Source organism: Pristiophorus japonicus, chromosome 18 (genome assembly GCF_044704955.1).
Source record: "Pristiophorus japonicus isolate sPriJap1 chromosome 18, sPriJap1.hap1, whole genome shotgun sequence".
Classification (NCBI taxonomy): domain Eukaryota; kingdom Metazoa; phylum Chordata; class Chondrichthyes; family Pristiophoridae; genus Pristiophorus; species Pristiophorus japonicus.
The window spans coordinates 30,433,322-30,455,572 of NC_091994.1; the positions used below are offsets into that span (position 1 = coordinate 30,433,322).

The 22,251-nt window shown below is 43.5% G+C and overlaps 1 protein-coding gene across 1 annotated transcript in view; it reads left to right on the plus strand.

Moving 5' to 3' along the window:
* Positions 1 to 22,251, plus strand: part of LOC139229012 (mucin-16-like) — a 66,152-nt gene that overhangs the window by 40,519 nt on the left and 3,382 nt on the right. Inside the window, exons 41-55 of the mRNA XM_070860676.1 lie at positions 1,004 to 1,155; positions 1,244 to 1,311; positions 5,113 to 5,282; positions 5,447 to 5,467; positions 6,015 to 6,166; positions 6,256 to 6,323; positions 9,838 to 10,007; positions 10,178 to 10,204; positions 12,123 to 12,283; positions 13,665 to 13,732; positions 15,900 to 16,069; positions 16,506 to 16,678; positions 18,006 to 18,073; positions 19,661 to 19,821; positions 20,389 to 20,501. Of these exons, the coding sequence (XP_070716777.1) occupies positions 1,004 to 1,155; positions 1,244 to 1,311; positions 5,113 to 5,282; positions 5,447 to 5,467; positions 6,015 to 6,166; positions 6,256 to 6,323; positions 9,838 to 10,007; positions 10,178 to 10,204; positions 12,123 to 12,283; positions 13,665 to 13,732; positions 15,900 to 16,069; positions 16,506 to 16,678; positions 18,006 to 18,073; positions 19,661 to 19,821; positions 20,389 to 20,501 (1,742 nt within the window). The remainder of the gene's footprint in view (positions 1 to 1,003; positions 1,156 to 1,243; positions 1,312 to 5,112; positions 5,283 to 5,446; positions 5,468 to 6,014; positions 6,167 to 6,255; positions 6,324 to 9,837; positions 10,008 to 10,177; positions 10,205 to 12,122; positions 12,284 to 13,664; positions 13,733 to 15,899; positions 16,070 to 16,505; positions 16,679 to 18,005; positions 18,074 to 19,660; positions 19,822 to 20,388; positions 20,502 to 22,251) is intronic.

The window sequence follows — 22,251 nt, forward strand, 5'->3', positions numbered from 1 at the left end:
CAGCATTCCTGGAATTAGACCTGCAACCCAATCTAAGAAGGACAAGACTCCATGGGGCCAAAATTCAGTCCCGCCGGAAAGCTAATGCACCTACTGGTTTTTTTATAAAAGGAGTTTTTACCGCCGATGTGAAAGAATCCCCTCTTTTGCGAAATTCAGATCTGTGTCTTTTTTTTGAATCGGCCATATAGTCGGTCATAAAGGGGGCGGAAGTGCGGCGGTAAGGGCTGGTGAGAGGCGGAAGTGTTGGCGGGACGGATTCTCCGCCGCCATCGTTCTGCAGCGGAGCGCTGGTGACATCATTGCGCGTCTGCTTCACTGCGTATCTCGCCTCGGTTAAAGGGGAGAGAATCGGGTATCAGTCGTGATCGGATACTGGAACACCAGGGAGGGTTTTGGGCGGGCCAGCGGCTTGGCACCCAAGAGGGGGTGCTAGGCTGCCAGATGGCGGCCCGGCTGAACCGGGGGCACAATAGTCCAGCCGACAATGAAGTCAGCCGGCAAAAAAAAAATGGCGGCCGCAGCTTTGGACCCTTGCCTTTAATGGCTGCCGTGCAGCCAGGGCTTACGGAGAGAATCAAAGATGCACTGACAGAAAAAGCAGCGGGGGGTACTGCTCGGCAGCAATAATAGTTTTATGGATAAATTTCACGGGAGGTGGGGGTGCCAGAACCCCCCCCCCCCCCCGCCCCCCCCGCTGAATTTAGCTTGCGGCGGCCATTCGACCAGAAATCGGCGGCCGCTCGACTCCACCGCTTGGCCTCCTCAAACGGGCGGTAGCGGGCTGCATTCGGGAGCTGAATTTCGGCCCCCATGTCAGTAACAGGCTCAACAAAATCAGGACAGCTTTCTGCACAAAGAAGCTGTCAATTACATAATCACTGGTTATTCTGCTGTGGTTGATCTATTCTTGGCTAATTTTGCCTCCACTCTGTGCAGTACGAATGATGCAGTCACAGATTTTTTTACTCTCGCTTTAATGCTTTCTAACTGTTCTGATTAGCGACATCACCAATTGTGACAACTCCAAACCTGCAAACAAAGCCCTTTGATTTCAACGTGACCTTCATTATAACGAACCTGGCCCTGACAGACAATCTAAAAGATTCCAGTTCTGCACTGTTCAAATCTGCATCAAGTATTATTGCTTACCAGGTCAGTTGACAATTTAATAATTAATTCAAATATATATATTGATTAATTATAGTACTTTCTCTAATTCTGTGACTGTTCTTTCCTTCAGATGAACAACCTGTTTACTAACAGCAATATCAACAGAACATTCTCCAGCTGCAGAGTTCTCTCTTTCAGGTAATGAATGTTGAAATTAAACCCAATCAGTATTTGTTTCAAGATTGTTTATATGTTTAGTAAAAATACTTAACATTGTAAAAATGGTTATAATTTCTAGATATTCTACAGAACTCTGATTGTTGCTTCAGTGCTCAGATCATTAATGTTCGATGTCCATTAACATTGCTGCTGCTGTAAGCTGCAAGGATTTCCTGTAGCTCACCAGTCAATTTGTTGGGATGTGAGATTTTACATCACTGCATGGATTAATAGGGCCAATTATTCTGAGAACAGACCCAAGAAAATCTCTTAATTCAGTTGATATCTTTACTGAAGATTGTTGTGAGCGATATTTAAAGAATATTTGTCCTCTTTGTTTGAGAATTTGTATGTTTATGCTGCTTGTCAGCCTATAGGGGATGGCATAAAATGTGCTTTCTTTAATAGACTCCCTTTAAAACACCGAGCAAGCTGATCCTTATACGTGTTTAGTAGAAGGTGTGGATGATGCTCTTCTGAGATTGGGTTTGAGGCACATTGGTGGGGCAGATCCTTTGCACAAAAGTGACACAGATAGAAAGTTTAAACAAGTTATTAATTAATAAATTGTGAGACTCTGAAACCATGAATTGTGCAGATTGTTGTGTGCTATTTGCTGAGAACAGAAATATTGGCCCCAAGTTCCCACATGATTTGCTCCTGATTTTTAGGAGCAACTGTTGTAGAAGGGAGTATCTTAGAAATCGGAATTCTCGTCATTTAGTTTGCTCCAGTTCTAGTCAGTTAGAACAGTTTCACTTTGGAACAGAATTTTTTTTTCAAAAGGGGGGCGTGTCCAGCCACTTACGCCTGTTTTCAAAGTTTCGTCGGTGAAAACTTACTCCAAACTAACTTAGAATGGAGTAAGTGAAGATTTTTGTACGCTCGAAAAAACCTTGTCTACACTTTAGAAAATCAGGCGTAGGGAATGGGGGAGGGGGGGGTTTAAAGGGAAGTTTACAAACATTAAACACTTCAGTTTTACAAATAAAGAGCCATCATCAATAATAAATGATAAATACATCAATAAATCAACCAATAAATCAATCCAAAAAAATTAATAAGAAATAATATTTTTAAAAATAAATAAATAAATAAAACATTTTCTACTTACCGACTGTAGCACCGGGAGCCCTCCAACAGCGTGCTGGGATGCCCCCCCCTCCCCAGTGTGTCTCTGTCAGTGTCTCTATCTCTCTGTCTGTCTGTCTGTGTGTGTCTCTCATTCTCTCTCTGTCAGTGTCTGTGTTTCTGACAGCGAGGGGAGGGGGAGGAGGGGGGTAGAGGGAGAGAGGGGGGGAGCAGAGGGAGGGAAGGGGGAGGGATCGGGGAGAGGGGGAGGGATGGGGGAGAAGGGGGAGAGGGGGGAGAGGGGAGGGATGGGGGAGAAGGGGGAGGGGGGAAAGGGGGAGGGGGAAAAGGGGATAAAGGAGATGGGGGAAAGGAGATGGGAGGGAAAGGAGATGGGGGAAGGAGATGGGGGAAGGAGATGGGGGGGAAGGAGTTGGGGGGGAAGGAGATTGGGGGGGGGGAAGGAGAAGGGGGAGAGAGGCTGAACGGGCTGGACCCGAGACTTCGGGCAGGGCCCGTCCCCAGCACCAGATTTACAGGTAGGTGGCATTGGGTCGGGTCGGGGGGGGTGGTGGGAGGGAGGGAGGTCGGTTCGGTTCGGGGCGGGGGGAGGGAGGGAGGGAGAGGGAGGTCAGGTTGGATCCAGTTCGGGGCCGGGGGGGAGCGGGAGTCGGGTCGGGTCCAGTCGGGGGGGGGGGAGGCGGGGTGGGAGCGGGAGTCAGGTCGGGTCCAGTCGGGGGCGGGGGGGGGAGCGGAAGCGGGAGTCGGGTCGGGTCCAGTCGGAGGGGGGGTTGGGAACGGGAGTCGGGTCGGGTCCAGTCGGGGGTGGGGGGGAGCGGGAGTCGGGTCGGGTCCGGTCCAGGGGGGTGTGGGGGGGGAGCGGGAGTCGGGTCAAGTCCAGTTGGGGGGGTGGGGTGGGGGGGGAGCGGGAGTCGGGTCCGGTCCGGAGGCGGGAAGCGGGAGTCGAGTCAGGTCGGGAGGAAGCAGGAGCTGGGCGTGGGAGGAGCCTTATTCACGCAGCCCCAGTGAGGCCATTCGGCCAGGGCTAGGGGCTGTGTGCTTCGGGCCCCTCCCACACAGTTTCAGGCGCCTGGAGCTACTGCACTTGCGTGCCCACTGTAGCGCGCATGTGCAGAGGTCCCGGCACTGTTTTCAGCGCAGGGACCTGGCTCCGCCCCCTACAGCTCCTGCTGCGCTGCGCCGAGGGCCAGAGGACCTGCAGGGAGGTGGAGAATATGGAGGGTTTTTTTAGGCGCATTTTGTGGCGCAAAAAACGGGCGTCCAGGTCGGGACTGCGCCGTTCTAGGCGCGGCTCGAAACTTGGGCCCATTGAGGGTGAAATTAGTCTCACACATAAACAGTCAACAAGTAGGAGCTAAAATTTCTGCCATTGTTTTGCAAACACACTCAGAAATGTACACCGTTACTCTGTGCACTTTCTTGAAGCTCAGACAATGATGCAGTGGATATGCCTTGAGTGGTTTGCTTTTCTGTTCTTGAAAGTATTAGGACTTTGTACAGGTGCTTGACTGGCACCATGAGTGGCACCCTACACCCTGGAAAAGTTTTGAAAAACCCAGTTAGCTTCTCCTTTGCTGGTACGCTAGTACTGATGTTAGGACATTGATCAGGCAGTCAATGTGTGATCTGGGCGATGGAGTTGTGAACCACAAATCTACTGTTCTATGCCGACTATCCTGCTATTTCCTGGTAACAGCCTGTGGCAAAAAGGATTGATGGCCTTTCCACTATTACAATTCCTGATCGTCGAAGTACGGCTGCTTCTCCCGCGCTACGGTCTGCTTCCTGGAGATGGCACAATTCACCTATTGCTGCTTTGACATAGCCACCTCACACAGTGGGCCTCAACAAGGTCAGAGTTGCTCTGTCACTTAGGGTAATAAGTTCCAGCAGTCTTTCTAATATGGCATTAAATGTCCCTGGACATTTTACTTTCTTTTGCTCCTCCAACATATCCAAGAAAACAAGTTTTCCTGATGCAACAACACTGCTGCAAAGACTGAAATAGTGGAGTCAGTTTTTAAAACCTCCACTGTTCTGTTCCATACTGGAATATTGTCAATTATCTCTACTGGTTTAAAACTACTTTTACAGAATGTATCATAAATTCAACTGGTGAGATGGAAAATATGAATGAATCTACACAGGCACTTTCAATTGGTATTTAACAAACCCTTAATAAGCCACAAAATATGTATTCAATTGCGGGAAACTATTTGGTTCTGGGAGGGATTTTGGAAACATAGACGAAAATGTACTGATGCCCTGTCAATACAAACACACCACTGGTACGGACATTTAATGTATTATTTCAAACAAATAAAATCTCCGGACAAATGAATTTCTCAGGAAGACATTAAATATTCAAAAGTCAAAGTTATTCAGCATGATTAACCCCATAAACTAATTCAAACTAGTTCACCATAACATACATATTAGCTGTAACACATTAAGGAATTTCAGCGTCAATATTTTAACTGATTGTGCAGAAAGGTATGAAATCTGATGTCTGTTGAAAAGGATTTAAAGATAGAATTTGGGGAAAATAGACAAAATGTGCCAATGAGCTGTCAATACAAATACACCAATGGTGCAATCACTTAATGCACATTTTAAATGAGTCTGCTAAATAGGATTTCTAAATAATATTTTATGATTCCGTTAATTGTATATCCATCTATTTTACAGCCTGGCAAATATTGAAGACACCAGTGTGTACGCAGTCTGTACTTTCACAAATGATTCTGTTCCTCAGGAGATTAATAAAGTTACTGTGTACCATGAGTTCAGAGACAACACGAACAGCATCTCCACCTTAGGAACATATTCACTGGACAGTAACAGCCTCTACGTGAATGGTATTTAGCATTCTGTTCTGTTAGATTCTATTTTATCAACTTGAATGTGTTAACATGATCCAATTCAGGACAATTAAACAAACTCCTTTGATTTTATTCCACTATTTAATGATGAATTTCTAGGTGCCACATTTAATTTAAAACTCGTGTAATTGATTTTTCAGGTTACCATGAATCAGCTCCGAGTGAGTATGGATTCCATTTCTGTTTCTTTCTTCAACATTTCATTTTATTACAGTGGGTAACATCTGTACTAATACTTGTTGCTATATTGTCCAATACACCCAATTTATTTAGGTTGTGATGTTTCCCATTTAGAGTTGGGGCATCATTTATTTTCCTGATGCACCATTTACATAAACTGTGGAATTGAGAATCTTTTGAAGGTTTGACCAGAGATTCTGTATGTGCTATGCCATCCTGTCACCTTGATGTGAGGAATGTTAATAGACTGATACTAAAGCTGTGAGAAACTAGAATGTGCAGCATATAGTTCCTGGAATTAGACCCGCAACACAATCGAAAAAGAAGCACAAGACTTCAAGTCAGTTACAGGCTCAACAAAATCAGGAGAACTTTCTGTACAAAGAAGCAGTCAATTGCATAATCACTGGTTATTCTTCTATGGTTTCTCTATTCTTGGCTAATTTCGCCTTCACTCTGGCAATACGAATGATGCAGTCACAGAGATTTGTTACTCTCGGTTTAATGCCTTCTAATTTTTCTTATTAGCGATATCACCAATTGTGACAACTCCAAACCTGCAAACAAAGCCCTTTGATTTTAATGTGACCTTCATTATAACAAACCTGGCCCTGACAGACAATCTAAAAGATTCCAGTTCTGCACTGTTCAAATCTGCATCAAGTATTATTGCTTACCAGGTCAGTTGACAACTTAATGATTAATACAAATATATATTTAAATTAATTATAGTATTTTCTCTAAAACTGTAACTGTTCCTTGCCTTTAGATGGACAACCTGTTTACTAACAGCAATATCAACAGAACATTCTCAAGCTGCAGAGTTCTCTCTTTCAGGTAATGAATGTTGATATTAAACCTAATCAGTATTTGTTTCAAGATTGTTTATATGTTTAGTAAAAATACTTAACATTGCATATATGTTAAAATTTCCAGATATTCTACAGAATTCTGATTGTTGTTTCTATACTCAACTCCTTACTATTATTGGTGCAATCTATTTTTCTGTTAAATGTGTATTACATTTCCTGTTGATCTCTATCCACTTTTTCAACTTATATAAATTGTCATAGTAGAGTCCACTTTCTTTAATAGACTCACTTTAAAACACTGAGCAAGATGCTCCTTGAATGTGTTTAGTGGAATCTGTGGATGATGTGCCTTTGATGTTGGGTTTGGCGGATATTTGTGGGGCAGTGTAAAGGGAAGCTTTCTTTGTATCTAACTGTGCTGTACCTGATCTGGGAATGATTGGAAGAAATAGGTTAGCCAGTGGTTCAGTTGGTAGCACCCTTGCCTCTAAGTTGGAAGGTTATGGGTACAAGTCCCACTCCAGGATTTGAATACAAAAAATCTAGGCTGATGTAAAAGATCCCATGGCACTATTTTTAAAAGAGCAAGGGAGTTATCCCCGGTGACTTGGCCAATATTTATCACTAAAACAGATTATCTGGTCATTATCACATTGCTGTTAGCGAGAGCTTGCTGTGCGCAAATTGGCTGCTGCATTTCCCACATTACAACAATGACTACAATTCATTGGTGATAAAGCAGTTTGCAATGTCCAGTCGTCATGAAAGGCGCTATATAAATGCAAGTCATTTTAAAATTGTAGGTATTCCATTGTCCAGTACCAAATACCTCAACTTGAAACAAAAGTGATACAGAAGTACATACTTAAAATGTAACACATTAGCAAACTGTAAGAAGCTGGAGCCATTAATATTGCAATGCTTATACACATTGGATGTTGAAAACAGAAAGATAGTCAGGTTGAAATTATTCTGGGACTCAGGCAGTGCATTAAATTGGAGTTGTCATTTCTGCCAATATTTTTTTTACTCATTCTCGTGTATATATAGCTTTATTCTGCATGTTTTCTGGAAGATCAGGTGCATTGGAATTCACTAAAATAAGCATATAACAGGGCATTGACTGAGAAAACATGTGAGGATCTGGCCAAAAAGCAACTTAACTGGTATAAAAAGTGCAATCAGCTGCCTCCTTGCAGAGCACAATGCAAACTGCAGGTGTTAAGGGAGGTGTTATTCAGCAAGAATTCTCAGCTTGCATTCATATTAGCTGTAAACCATTGAATTATAGCTCCACCATTATAAATTGATGCCCATAAGAGCATGGAAGCTTATGGGCCGGATTTTCGGCAGGTTTGTGACCGGGTTTTCGCTGTGATTTGACCATCCGCAGTTAAAACCGGTCGCAAAGCCCGGGCGGGATCCTCGGGTACCTGTTGCCAGTGGCGCTTCCGAGTACCGCTGGGGAGAAGTGCGCCGAAGTGCAACGACTTTTGTTCTGTCTTCACGAAGGAAGACACAAATAGCCTCCCGGAAGTACTAGGGGACCGAGGGTCTAGTGAGAAGAAGGAACTGAAGGATATCCTTATTAGGCGGGAAATTGTGTTAGGGAAATTGATGGGATTGAAGGCCGATAAATCCCCGGGCCTGATAGTCTGCACCCCAGAGTACTTAAGGAAATGGCCCTAGAAATAGTGGATGTATTGGTGATCATTTTCCAATAGTGTATCGACTCTGGATCAGTCCCTATGGACTGGAGGGTAGCTAATGTAACACTACTTTTTAAAAAAGGAGGGAGAGAGAAAGCAGGTAATTATAGACCGGTTAGCCTGACATCAGTAGTGGGGAAAATGTTGGAATCAATTATTAAACATGAAATAGCAGCACATTTGAAAAGCAGTGACAGGATCGGTCCAAGTCAGCATGGATTTATGAAGGGGAAATCATGCTTGACAAATCTTCTGGAACTTTTTGAGGATGTAACTAGTAGAGTGGACAAGGGAGAACCAGTGGATGTGGTATATTTGGACTTTCAAAAGGCTTTTGACAAGGTCCCACACAAGAGATTGGTGTGCAAAATGAAAGCACATGGTATTGGGGGGTAATGTACTGACGTGGATAGAGAACTGTTTGGCAGACAGGAAGCGGGGAGTCGGGATAAACGGGTCCTTTTCAGGATGGCAGGCAGTGACTAGTGGGGTGCCGCAGGGCTCAGTGCTGGGACGCCAGCTATTTACAATATACATTAATGATGTAGATGAAGAAATTGAGTGTAATATCTCCAAGTTTGCAGATGACACTAAACTGGGTGGCGGTATGAGCTGTAAGGAGGATGCTAAGAGGCTGCAGGGTGACTTGGACAAATGTGAGGTTATCCATTTGGGGGCAAAAACACGAAGGCAGAATATTATCTGAATGGCGGCAGATTAGAAAAAGGGGAGGTGCAACAAGACCTGGGTGTCATGGTACATCAGTCGTTGAAAGTTGGCATGCAGGTACAGCAGGCAGTGAAGAAGGCAAATGGTATGTTGGACGTTCTTGCTATTGAGGGAGTGCAGCAAAGGTTCACCAGACTGATTCCCGGAATGGCTGGACTGACATATGAGGAGAGACTGGATTGACTGGGCCTGTCTTCACTGGAGTTTAGAAGGATGAGAGAGGACCTCATAGAAACATATAAAATTCTGATGGGACTGGACAGGTTAGATGCAGGAAGATGTTCCCGATGTTGGGGAAGTCCAGAACCAGGGGACACAGTCTAAGGATAAGGGGTAAGCCATGTGGGACCGAGATAAGGAGAAACTTCTTCACTCAGAGAGTTGTTACCCTGTGGAATTCCCTACCACAGAGAATTGTTGATGCCAGTTCATTGGATATATTCAAGACGGAGTTAGATATGGCCCTTACGGCTAAAGGGATCAAGGGGTATGCAAAGAAAGCAGGAAAGGGGTACTGAGGTGAAGGATCAGCCATGATCTTATTGAATGGTGGTGCAGGATCTAAGGGTCGAATGGCCTACTCCTGCACCGATTTTCTATGTTTCTATTGCGTTTGTGTCGGACTTTCGGCACTCTCCCGACCCTTACACCGCGCCCAGAATAGCGACAGGTCAAACCTGTCGGTGCAGCCCTGCCAGCAGCGATAAGTATGAAAACCTGCAAAAAAGGTAAGTTAAATGTTGTATTTCTTAATTTTTTTTCAGTGATTCGATAGATAAGGGCATTGTAAATTTTTCTGGAATGTTTTTTGGAATGCGCCCCCGCCCCCCCAAAGGCCTCTCTCGCAGCGCTCCCGACCCTGGACTAAAGTTGCCAAAACTTGTGGTTTGCGCCGCGAATGCTTGTGCAACGCCTCACTTACTAATGTAAAAGCCAAAAGTTCGGGCTAAAAATGGGAGCGCAGCGAAAACAGTAAGTTTCCCGTATCGCTACCGTTTTACCGAAAAACCCTGAAAGCTGAAAATCCGGCTCTTTTCTGCTAATCTGATTTCAACAAAATGTTTTCCAATTCATTTCATTAAATATCTGTTTATTTTGCAGCCCAGCAAATATTGAGGACACCGGTGTGTACGCAGTCTGCACTTTCACAAATGGTTCTGCTCCTCAGGAGGTTAATAAAATGACTGTGTACCACGTGTTCGGAGACAACACAAAGAATATTTCCACCCTAGCAACATATTCACTGGACAGTAACAGCCTCTACGTGAATGGTATTTAGCATTGAAAGGAAATATTTTGTTCCTTTAGATTCTATTATTGAATTTTTTAATCCAATTGAATCAGAGATTTCAAGCAAACACGTCAATTTTATTTCACTATTTAATAATGACTTTCTACCTGGCTCATTTGATAGAGAACACATGTTTTTTTGATCTTACAGGTTATCATGAATCAGACGGTTCATTTAGTGAGTATGGTTTCTGTTTCATTGTTTCACTACAGTGGGTAGCAATACAGCAAATTCTTTACTGATCACTATTGACCAACATTATTCGGGTTATGTTCTGCTGTTCAGAGCTAATCTATTGCTGATGCAATATTGAATTGTTTAGTAATCAGGCACAAATATAATGCTGGAAGTAAGTTTTTGGAATAGCATCTGGCGTTGGGAGCTGATGAATGATATCTGTGCCGATCACTTGCTTTTTGTATACTTAGTTGTCTCGTGATCTTGCAGTCTTGTGATTTTTTTTCAATGGCCACGCAAGATTATGGCCCCGGATGAAATAAGATAATTTTATAATGCAAGATGGTATTAAATATTGCAAACTCAGAGGCTAATTATTAGTGCAGGACACTCATTAATGATGTTAGCCTGGTGCCAATTTATTTCTTGTGTGTCCTCCTGAATACTCCTCATGGCCTCCCTTTAGATTATTATCTGTGATATCCCATATAACGTTTGCAAGCTAACTGAGGCATGGTTATTATTGATTGAGCTTTTTGTTGTTCATACTCCAGTCCTCGGGTGCAGTTTCAATGTTTTTGCAGCTCCTAAAAACAGTCACCAAAATTTTGGCTTTTTTATCTTAAATTCTTTGAAAATTCTTGGATATATCCCATCAGGTTCATATGCCTTGTAGATATTTGGAAATACAATGACAGCAGGCCTTCAGTGGGGCAGGACCTCTGGCCAGTCCTTGGCTCCAGATCATTTCCTCGCCAAGGGTCATTTCAATAACTTGGCTACATTTCCAATGCTGGTGGATGATCTGCCTCAGCTAAGACAGGGGGGATTACTGTGATGTCTGATCGCCAATCTATTGCACTAGCCAAAGCAATACTTTAATTTATAAATCCCCTCTAGCAAACCTGGACACCAGAAAAGCATGGTGTTCCTTGCATTCAGTGATGCTGAGGGACAAAAGACTGGAAATGCCTCACGTTTGTTCTTGTTTTTTTTCTGTCTAATTACTGTCCACCCACCCATATTGTACGGATGTCAGCTCTGCAGCAAGTCCTGCAAGTGGCAGTGGGTGGTAGACAGAACGGCTCCCTGACTGACCATGTTTCACCAAGTACCGAGGTTATGCCCATTTACCAGCATAAGTAAAGAGGAAATTTGACCTCTTGCTGCTTTAAATTGCTTAACAGATATTTTGCTGATGTCTCACCCAGCTTCAACAGGTGAAGGAGAATCTATGCCTTGGAGCAGTTTATAGTTTTATAAATATACTGTGCAACCTTGTCCTTCACTGAGGGTCTTGGACTTTTATGGAATGCCAAACAGAAGCCAGATTTATTTATTAGCCAATTGAGTAACTATGTTTGCAAAGGCTTTTAATTACCATTCAATAAAAATGATCCTACTTCCCCGTTAATGTAATACAACCAGAAATGAACAATTATAATGATATTTTTTATATAGCTTATAGTGATATTTTATGTTAAAATTGCAGTTCTTTCATTATTAGAAAAAATAACTCTGTCTATGTGTGTTTGTATGTATGTGTGTGTGTGTGTGTGTGTGTTCATTTGAATTTGTAGGTACATACAGAAAGATCAATATTGAGATATATTACTTGCTAAAATAAGCAACCAACATAAGGTATCCAAATTTAAAATAAAACAAAATCCATATTTGAACTTTAACTAACTGCAATTCAGAAAGTTCCCTTTTCTCCAATGGAACAGTTGGATTAATTGAACACAGATTTGTAACAACATAGCATTTTGCAAGATAATACTGCAAACCAGAGAGATTAATGGGGAAGATCTGAGTTTCGGTACACAGCTGTTTATTTCAAATGTAATTGGTAAAGTTAGGAAATGTTTTATTACAGTCTGTTGCATTCCCAATATAATTATTTATTCTTTGCTTATAGCTGAAGCACCCATTGTGATAGTGACACAACAACCGAATAAAGGGACAAGACCCATTGATTTTAATGTCACTTTCACTATAACTAATCTGGCATTCACACCAGATTTACAAAATCTCAATTCCCCTGAGTATACAAATGCATCAAACAATGTTATTAATTCGGTAAGTCTACAGTGGAATCATGTACGATTGATTGATATCAATCAAAATTCGGTCAGGCAGAGTCAGCATGGATTTATGAAGGGGAAGTCATGTTTGACAAATTTGCTGGAGTTCTTTGAGGATGTAACGAACAGGGTGGATAAAGGGGAACCAGTGGATGTGGTGTATTTGGACTTCCAGAAGGCATTTGACAAGGTGCCACATAAAAGGTTACTGCATAAGATAAAAGTTCATGGGGTTGGGGGTAATATATTAGCATGGATAGAGGATTGGCTAACTTACAGAGAACAGAGAGTTGGGATAAATGGTTCATTCTCTGCTTGGCAACCAGTAACTAGTGGGGTGCTGCAGAGATCACTGCTGGGACCCCAACTATTTACAATCTATATTAACGACTTGGAAGAAGGGACTGAGTGTAATGTAGCCAAGTTTGCTGACGATACAAAGATGGGAGGAAAAGCCATGTGTGAGGAGGACACAAAAAATCTGCAAAAGACATAGACAGGCTAAGTGAGTGGGCAAAAATTTGGCAGATGGAGTATACTGTTGGAAAGTGTGAGGTCATGTACTTTGACAGCAAGTTATTATTTAAATGGAGAAAGATTGCAAAGTGCTGCAGTACAGTGGGACCCGGGGGTACTTGTGCATGAAACACAAAAGGATAGTATGCAGGTACAGCAAGTAATCAGGAAGGCCAATGGTATCTTGGCCTTTATTGTGAAGGGGATGAAGTATAAAAAGCAGGGAAGTCTTGCTACAGCTATACAGGGTATTGGTGAGGCCACATCTGGAATACTGTGTGCAATTTTGGTTTCCATATTTACGAAAGGATATACTTGCTTTGGAGGCAGTTCAGAGAAGGTCCACTAGGTTGATTCCAGGGATGAGGGGGTTGATTTATGAGGAAAGGTTGAGTAGGTTAGGCTTGGAATGCAGAAGAATGAGAGGTGATCTTATTAAAACGTATAAGGTTATGAGGGGGCTTGCCAAGGTGGATGCAGAGAGGATGTTTCCATTGATGGGGAAGACTAGAACTAGAGGACATGATCTTAGAATGAGGGGCCGCCCATTTAAAACAGAGATGAGGAGAAATTTCTTCTTTCAGTGGGTTGTAAATCTGTGGAATTCACTGCCTCAGAGAGCTGTGGAAGCTGGGACATTGAATAAAGTTAAGACAGAAATAGACAGTTTCTTAAACGATGAGGATAAGGGGTTATGGGGAGCAGGCGGGAAGTGGAGCTGAGTTCATGATCAAATCAGCCATGATCTTATTGAATGGAGGAGCAGGCTCAAGGGGCCGTATGGCCTACTCCTGTTCCTATTTCTTACGTTCTTATGGTGTGCTCCTCTCTCTAAAACATTTACTGTGCATTTTTTGCAGCTCAACAATCTTTACAGCAACAGCAAGATAAAGACAACATTCTCAAATTGTAAACTTGTATCTTTCAGGTAATACTAATTTCTATTGACTGGTCACTGTCTGAAGAAATATATTTTTGAGGACTGTGATGCCTTTAATAAATATCTTGGTGTGTTTAAAAGAAAACCAGAAAATGCTGTAAACAGTTAGCAGAGAAGTCACTATCTGTAGAAAGAACAAATAAGTTAACCATTCAGGTGAGGATCCTTTGTCAGAATTGGAATCTATTACAGATGAACAGTATTTAAAGAAATACAGAAACACACACAAGAAGAAATAGAATGACATGAAAGGTGCTTAAGTGAGAAACAAAAGATGTTTAAATGGCTGCAACATCATGAACATGAGACAGTAGGAAGCACAAATGAGAGAAATAAAATAAAATAATTTATAACACATGAAAGTAAGAGGTCTATTTATAAAATTCTGAAGTTTTTAAAGCCAATATTAAGACCAGAGGGCTGAAAAATGTCCAACATGAAGATAATGTGCGTAAAGTATTATCTCAGCTATGCCTTCTGTCTCCACCAGTAGATCTCTACTTTGGTCCCTAATCAGCCCCACCATTCCTCTGACACCCTTTTACTGTTCATGTCTATGGAAGACCTTTGGATTCCATTTTATTTTAGTTGGCAATCTATTCTCATACTATCTCTTTTCCCGTTATATTTCCTTTTTCACTTGTCCTTTGTACTTTTTATATTCAGCCTGATTCTCCCTTGTATTATTAAACTGCCATCTGTCATATGTCCCCTTTTTTGCCTTGCCCCCTTGTGTGAATATGCCTAGACTGTACCCAAACCGTCTTCTCCTTAATTGTTCTATTACATTTCTGTCTGCCAGTTTTTGACTCCAATTTACCCAGGCCAGATCCGTTCTCATTCCACTGAAACTAGCTGTCCTCCAGTTAAGTATTTTTATTCTAGATTGCTCCTTGTCCTTCTCCATAACTAATCTAAACCTTACAATACTATTATCTCTATTCCTGAGGTGCTCCCCAACTGTGACATTCTCCACTTGATCCACTTCATTCCCCAGGACCAATTCTAGCAATGCCTCCTTCCTTGTTGGGCAGGAAACATACTGATGAAGAAAATTCTCCTGAACACACTTCAGAAATTCTTCCCCTGCTTTGCCTCTAATACAATAACTGCCCCATTCTAATATGGAAATAACTAAAGTCTCCAATTATCACTACACTATAGTTCTTGCACCTCTCAGTAATGTCTTTGCAAATTTGCTCCTCTATCTCCTTCCCACTATTTGATTGCCTATAAAGCACACCAAGTAGCATAATAGCTCCTTTATTGTTTCTTACCTGCAACCAAATATATATTGTCTTTGACCCTCAAGGACATTCTCTCTTTCTAGCATTGTAATATTTTCCTCAATCAAAACTGCTATCCCACCTCCTTTTTTTCTTTCCCTATCTTTCCTGAATAGCTTGTACCCAGGAATATTAAGCATCCAATCCTTTTTTTGAGCCAGATCTCTGTTATTGCCCCTGCATCATATTCTCACGTGGTTATTTGCAAGTACAGCTCACCAACCTTATTAACCACACTTTGTGCACTTACACACGTGCACTCCAAACCATGTGGAATGTGGAACACATTGCCACATGGAGTAGTTGAGGTGAATAGCATAGATGAATTTAAGGGGAAGCAAGATAAGCATATGAGGGAGAAAGGAATAGAAGGATCGGGTTAGATGAAGAATGGTGGGAGGAGCTGTTTCTGTGCTGTAGCTGCTATGTAATTCAATGCAATTCTATGTAAAACTGTAATATTTAACCAGAGGAAAATCAGTTATAAAAAGACTGCTGATGTAGCTGATGGGCTGCTTTAATTTCCCACTCATTGAAGCTGCAATATATCTTAATTTCTGCGCGATGCTCGTTTTTCCTAGTTCGAGCTCAGGAGATCATTTCATCATTGAATTTGCATTTCATATTCTAATTAAATATCAAAGTAGCAAGTACCCACTTCAACAGACCAATTTTAATCTATCAATCTACATTTTATTTCATCATTATGTTGTAATCATAAAAACAATTAGTGATCTTAATTACTTACAAAAGATCCCTATATATTGTTAATCCAAAATGTCTAGAAATATGAATATTTTAGTGCTAATAAATCAGTATGTATTTTGTAATGATTTTTTACAAATTCTATCTTCTTTTTCCTTCCACAGTCCTGCTAATCAAGGCAATACTAAAGTTGAAACACTCTGTTCTTTTAAAAATGATCCCACTGTTCAAGGGGTTGATAAAGTCACTGCTTACAATGAGTTCAGAGACAACACTGAGAAAATCACTGCATTAGGAGAACATTCACTGGACAAAAACAGCCTCTATGTAAATGGTACGTACTGATTCAAATTACATGATAATATAACTTGAATAGCAAACCACGACTATATTGCAAACCTTTCACAGCTTAAACCTAAAATTAGGTTGGACCCAAATAGTTTTCTGTAGTTAGGAACCATGCAAGCTCCAAAGCTCTCAGTGTGACAAAAAGAATATGGTGGCAGCCCTGACTCCTGCTGAGCTCCAATTATCCACAAGGTTTTAATGGATAGTCAGGATGCTGATCACGAGAGCGGAGGTAATAAAGGGTTCAATGTAGATTACTCCTAGAAAATGGTAAGACGATCAGCTTCCCACTTTCAGCAAAAAAATAACCTAATTGTGAATCTTTATGTATCTTGGATTCGTGCACTTAAGATATTCAATAATAAATGATATTCTCGCTGAAACCCTGGGCAATATGTTTACATTTCATATTTTAATTTCAGGTTATCAAGAATTGGAACCAACTGCAACACCAACTATATCTGTACCTGAAGTCCGAGAAGGAGACTTGTCATTTGAACTTAACTTCACAATAATAAACAGAAATTTTATTGAAGCACTGAACGACCCAAATTCCCCTGAATATCAAAGCATAGTTGCCAATGTTACCCAAATGGTAAGGACCATTTTCCAGTTACTGCTTGAAATTTAAGCCTGTTGTGCAGAAGACCAGATGCATCAATTACTTTCAAGTACATTTTCTCAGTGAAGTGTTATTAGCTTCTTAATGCCTCGCCACTGACTCCATCCCTCTCCCTAGCATCTATTTGAAGCTGAACTAGACTGCTCGCAACCTAGGTGTCATATTTGACCCTGAACTGAGCTATCTGCCACATATCCGCGGCATAACTAAAACCGCCTATTTCCACCTCCATGGCATTGCCCATCTCAATCTCTGCCTCAGCTCATCCGCTGCTGAAACCCTCATTCATGCCTTTGTTAGCTCTAGACTTGACTACTCCAAAGCCCTCCTGGCTGGCCTCCCACATTAATCCTACGTAAACCTGACGTCATCCAAAACTCGGCAGTCCGTGTCCTAACTCGCACCAAGACCCGCTCACCCATCACCCCTGTGCTCGCTGACCTACATTGGGTCCCAGTTAAGCAACGCCTCGATATCACAGTTTTCATCCTTGTTTACATGGCCTCGCTCCTCCCTATATCTGTAATCTCATTCATCCTCACAATCCCACAAGAGATCCGCGGTCCTCAAATTCTGCCCGCTTGAGCATCCCTGATTATAATCGCTCAACCATCGGTGGTTGTGCCCTCAGCTGCCTCGGCCCTAAGCTCTGGAACTCCCTCCCTAAACCTCTCCACCTCTGTACCTCGATTGTGGTTGAGCCATTATAATCAGGGATGCTCAAGCGGGCAGAATTTGAGGACCGCGGATATCTTGTGGGATTGTGAGGATGAATGAGATTACAGAGATAGGGAGGAGCGAGGCCATGTAAACAAGGATGAAAATTGTGATATCGAGGCGTTGCTTAACTGGGAGCCAATGTAGGTCAGCGAGCACTGGGATGATGGGTGAGCGGGTCTTGGTGCGAGTTAGGACACGGACTGTCGAGTTTTGGATGATGTCAGGTTTACGTAGGATTAATGTGGGAGGCCAGCCAGGAGGGCTTTGGAGTAGTCAAGTTTCCTCCTTCAAGACACTCCTTAAAACCTACCTCTTTGATGAAGCTTTTGGTCACCTGCTGTAATTTCTTATCTGGCTCGGTGTCAAATTTATTTATTTTTGTCTTATAACACTCCTGCGAAGCACCTTGAGATGTTTAACTACGTTAAAGGCGCTATATAAATACAAGTTGTTGTTGACGTTATATGCATTTTTGTTAAAAATCTACTTTATGAATCTATGTTTCAACATTTTCAGTTAGATTTATTTCACAATTCTTGAAAAGTGTGCAATCTGTACTTACTATTGTTATCTTTTGCAGCTCACGATGTTGTATAATGACAGCCTTTTAAAGGACAGCTACCGCATCTGTAAAGTTACAGGACTGAGGTAAGAGGGTTTATTTTCCATGTTAGGTCCTGTTGAGATAAAACAAAGAAATGACCGTTAATTGATCTAGTAAAATTTAGATCTGGTTTGTGATGTCGTGTGTTATGTTTATTAATACCATTTTTAAACTTGTGCCTGGAGCTAAATTCAACCAGAGCTATTATTACATACTGACAACTTGTAGTTAAACAATTCCTTAGTCATATATTGCTGATAAATGCCTGGTACCTGTTTCAGTTCAGATATCAAGTACTTGCCTTTTGTTATTCATTTTAAGTTACCCATAATACAAAAGCCCTGTACCCAACTTCAGGACCTCTGCAGATATACATCTCACGTAAAAGGGGTGCATACCCAGAATTACAGACCTTAAGAGAGTTTTCTGAGTCATCACGCCCTGTGAACTGTGTCACATGGGGTGAAAGAGATATGAAAATTAGTCCCAGAATATGTCCTCAGACTGTGCTGCAGTGTGTTATGGAATCGTGAATTTCTCTAGGGTACATTACATAATGATGCAGCGAAAATTACAGACCAAATATGATTATATTTGCAGCACGTATACAAATATTGAAATAGTCTTGCTAAATTGCTAAATTTTGGGGCTGAAATTGCCCTCCGCCGAAAATGCGGCGCAGTTACCCTGTTGCAGCTGTTTTTACCGGCGCAGTAGATGTGGTGGCCACTTGAGTGAAATTCTGCTCTTGGCGTTTTTTTTGCCAGCGGCCTGGAAGTCGGTCATAATGGGGGCGAAAGTGCGTTGGTGAGCAGAAGTTCGCACACAAGAGGAGTGGAAGTGGAGGGCGAGCGGAATGTCTGCCGCATAGCGCTGATGATGTCATCACGCTGGCCCGTCACCACGTCGCTCCCCTTCACTTAAATGGGAGAGCTGCTGCGTTTCCTTAAGTTAGATCTACTGGGCCACCAGGCAGGGTTTCAGCCAGGCCAGCGGCCAAGAGGGGGTGCCAGGCTTGCCGGTTGGCGGCCCAGCCGAACCCGGGGGTATAATTGTCGGCCCGACATGGCAGTCGGCTGGCAAAAAATAATAAGATGGCGGCTGCAGCAGTGCACCCCCTCCTTTAATAGCAGCTTCACCGCCATTTTAGAAGCACTCCAAGCATTGTGCACCGACAGGAAAGGCTGCTGGTGGCACTGAGTGGCGGGAGCAAGATTTTCTCCGCGGAATTTCACGTTCGGGGGGGTGGAACATCGGCGGTGCGAGCTCTGATGACGCACTTAGGATGGACCGGCAGCAGCGGAGCGGTAGTGAGGAGAGCGGGTCACCGCTGGGATACCACAGGAGTGGAGTTTTCAAAATGGCATCCATTCTATGAAAAATCGGCGGCCATTCCTCTCCGCAGCATGGCCGCCAATTTCCGTTGATAACAAGCCTTAAGGGAAGGGGCAATTTTGGCCCCTTTGAATCAAATTTAAGTTGAAATGTAGGTATTTGTAATAAATACTGGACCACTGAATCTTAAATACTACATTAGAGAATTATATGTGTGCTCAAATTACTCAGGTCATGTAAGTTAGGAATGGTTTCCTTCTACAAACAAATAATTTCTCCTCCTTTCTTCCCAATAGAATTGGATCCGTTAAATGTACTTGCAGGTGCTACTTTAGCCCAAATGCTGCAAATGAACCAGTGACGGCAGAAAAAGTCAGAACAGAATTTGCCATTGGAACAAATGGAACAAACTTGCTTGCAAACGTCTACCAGCTTCGAAATACCAGTTTGTCAGTGGGTAAAGTATCAACTTTAATTGCATTTATTTCTAAAGATTTCCATCTTTCTCTGTTGATCAGGAATTAATGTGAATTTGGGCTGGCAGGTTATTCTGCAGAAAGTGGACAGCAATGATCATCTTTGGGTGGGGGAGGGTGCGTCACACAGTGGTTTTGAGCAGGATTGTTTAGTTCCTGACAAGTTGGTCAAATCTCAAGTTCGTCCCCTATTAATGAGTTACACAACTTATCACAAAGGTGGTGATTATAGATTCTCTGTAAAGACACATTTGTTTGCCAAAGGTGAAATTCTGAAAAAGCTTTCCAGCGATACTTGGTAATATCAATTTTTTAAAAAACTTTTCAGATTTTGGGCTTGAGGGAATTAGCAATAAACATTTGTTTGGTAAAGTCGCTTATTTACTATAAATATTAAGCCTGTCAGCAACCTTTAAAAATAATTTTCAAAATAATGTCATAACCAACATGATTGCTGAAAAATAGGTGAAATGTTGAATTATGATTAATAATTACAAAAATATTCAATTAGAATTCACTGTTAATTGTTCTGTATTTATTTAATGTAGAGGCTAAAGCACCCGTCTCCACTGGCAAAGTAGAAATACCATATTGGGGAATCATACTCATTGTGCTGGGCATACTGCTTGTTCTATTTCTGCTTTTCCTCTTCTGTTTATTGGTAAGTACATCATATAATTCAATATTGTGTAGTATCTCATTGCAGTGCTGAAGTCTGGAAATGGCAACAGCATGGGCCCAAGTTTCCACAAGAAAAAAAACGGGCGCCCCTCCGAGCTGGGCACCCGTTTTTCGCGCCTAAAACGGCGTCTAAAAAAATCCTCGGTATTCTCCACCGACTTACAGGTCCTGTGGCCCTCGGCGCAGCCGGCACGAGCTGTGGGGGGGCGGAGCCAGGTCCCGGCGCTGAAAACAGTGCCAGGACCTCTGCACATGCGCGCTACAGTCGGCACGCAAGTGCAGTAGCTCCAGGCGCCGAACTGTGTGGGAGGGGCCCGAAGCACGCAGCCCCTAGCCCTGGCCCAATGGCCTCACTGGGGCTGCGTGAATGAGGCTCCTCCCACGGCCAGCTCCTGCCCCCCGCCCAACCAGACACGACACTCGCTGCCCCCCCCCCCCCCGCCGACCAGACCCGACCCGACCCGACACCCGCTCCCCCCCCCCCCCCCCGCCCCGACCCGACCCGACACCCGCTCTCCCCCCGCCCCGCCCCGACACCCGAGACCTGCTCCCCACCGCCCCGACCGAGACCCGACACCCGCTCTCCCCCCGCCCCGCCCCGACACCCGAGACCTGCTCCCCCCGGCCCCGACCGAGACCCGTTCCCCACCGAGGCCCGCTCCCCCCCCCGCCCCGACCCGACACTCGCTCCCCCCCCCGACCCGAGACCCGCTCCCCCCCGACCCGACACCCGCCCCCCCCCCGCCCCGACCCGACCCGACACCCGCTCTCCCCCCGCCCCGCCCCGACACCCGAGACCTGCTCCCCCCCGCCCCGACCGAGACCCGTTCCCCACCGAGACCCGCTCCCCCCCCCGCCCGATCCCCCCCCGCCCCGACCCGACCCGAGGCCCGCTCCCCCCCCCGACCCGACACTCGCTCCCCCCCGCCCCGACCCGAGACCCGCCCCCCCCCACGACCCGACACCCGCTCCCCGACCCCCCCCTCTCACTCTTACCCCCCCCTCTCCACCCCCCTCTCTCCCCCCCTCTCTCCCCCCCTCCCTCTCTCCCTCTCCCCTCCCTCTCCCGTTCTCTCTCTCCCTCCCCTCTCTCTCTCTCCCTCCCTCTCTCTCTCTCCCTCCCTCTCTCGCTCAGCGGCACGAACAGCTGCAGAATTCTCCCTGGCTGAAGCACTTTCACACAGGTAGGAAGATGATTTATTTAATCTTTTCTTGGCTTATAAATGTTTATTCAGGTTGGATTTATTTGTATAATATTTGTAGAAGTATAACTAAGGATTTATTGTCGAATTTAATGAGTTCCCTTCCCCCCCACCTCGTTCTGGACGCCTAATTTGTAACCTGGCGCCTGATTTTTTAATGTGTAGAACAGGTTTTTTCAGTTCTACAAAAATCTTCACTGGCGCCATTCTACTTTAGTTTGGAGTACATTTTCACTGTGGAAACTTTCAAATCAGGCATCAGTGGCCGGACACGCCCCCTTTTGAAGAAAAAATTCTGTTCTAAACTAGAACTGTTCTACCTGACTAGAACTGCAGAAAAAAAAATGTGGAGAATTGCGATTTCTAAAATAGTCCGTTCTCCACCAGTTGCTCCTAAAAATCAGGCACGAATCATGTGGAAACTTGGGCCCCATATAGTGGAAAATAATTCACAGAGTGTATGATAAACACCAATATGTAGGTATGATATTTAAGATCAATGGTCAAATCAGTCACATGGATCATTTG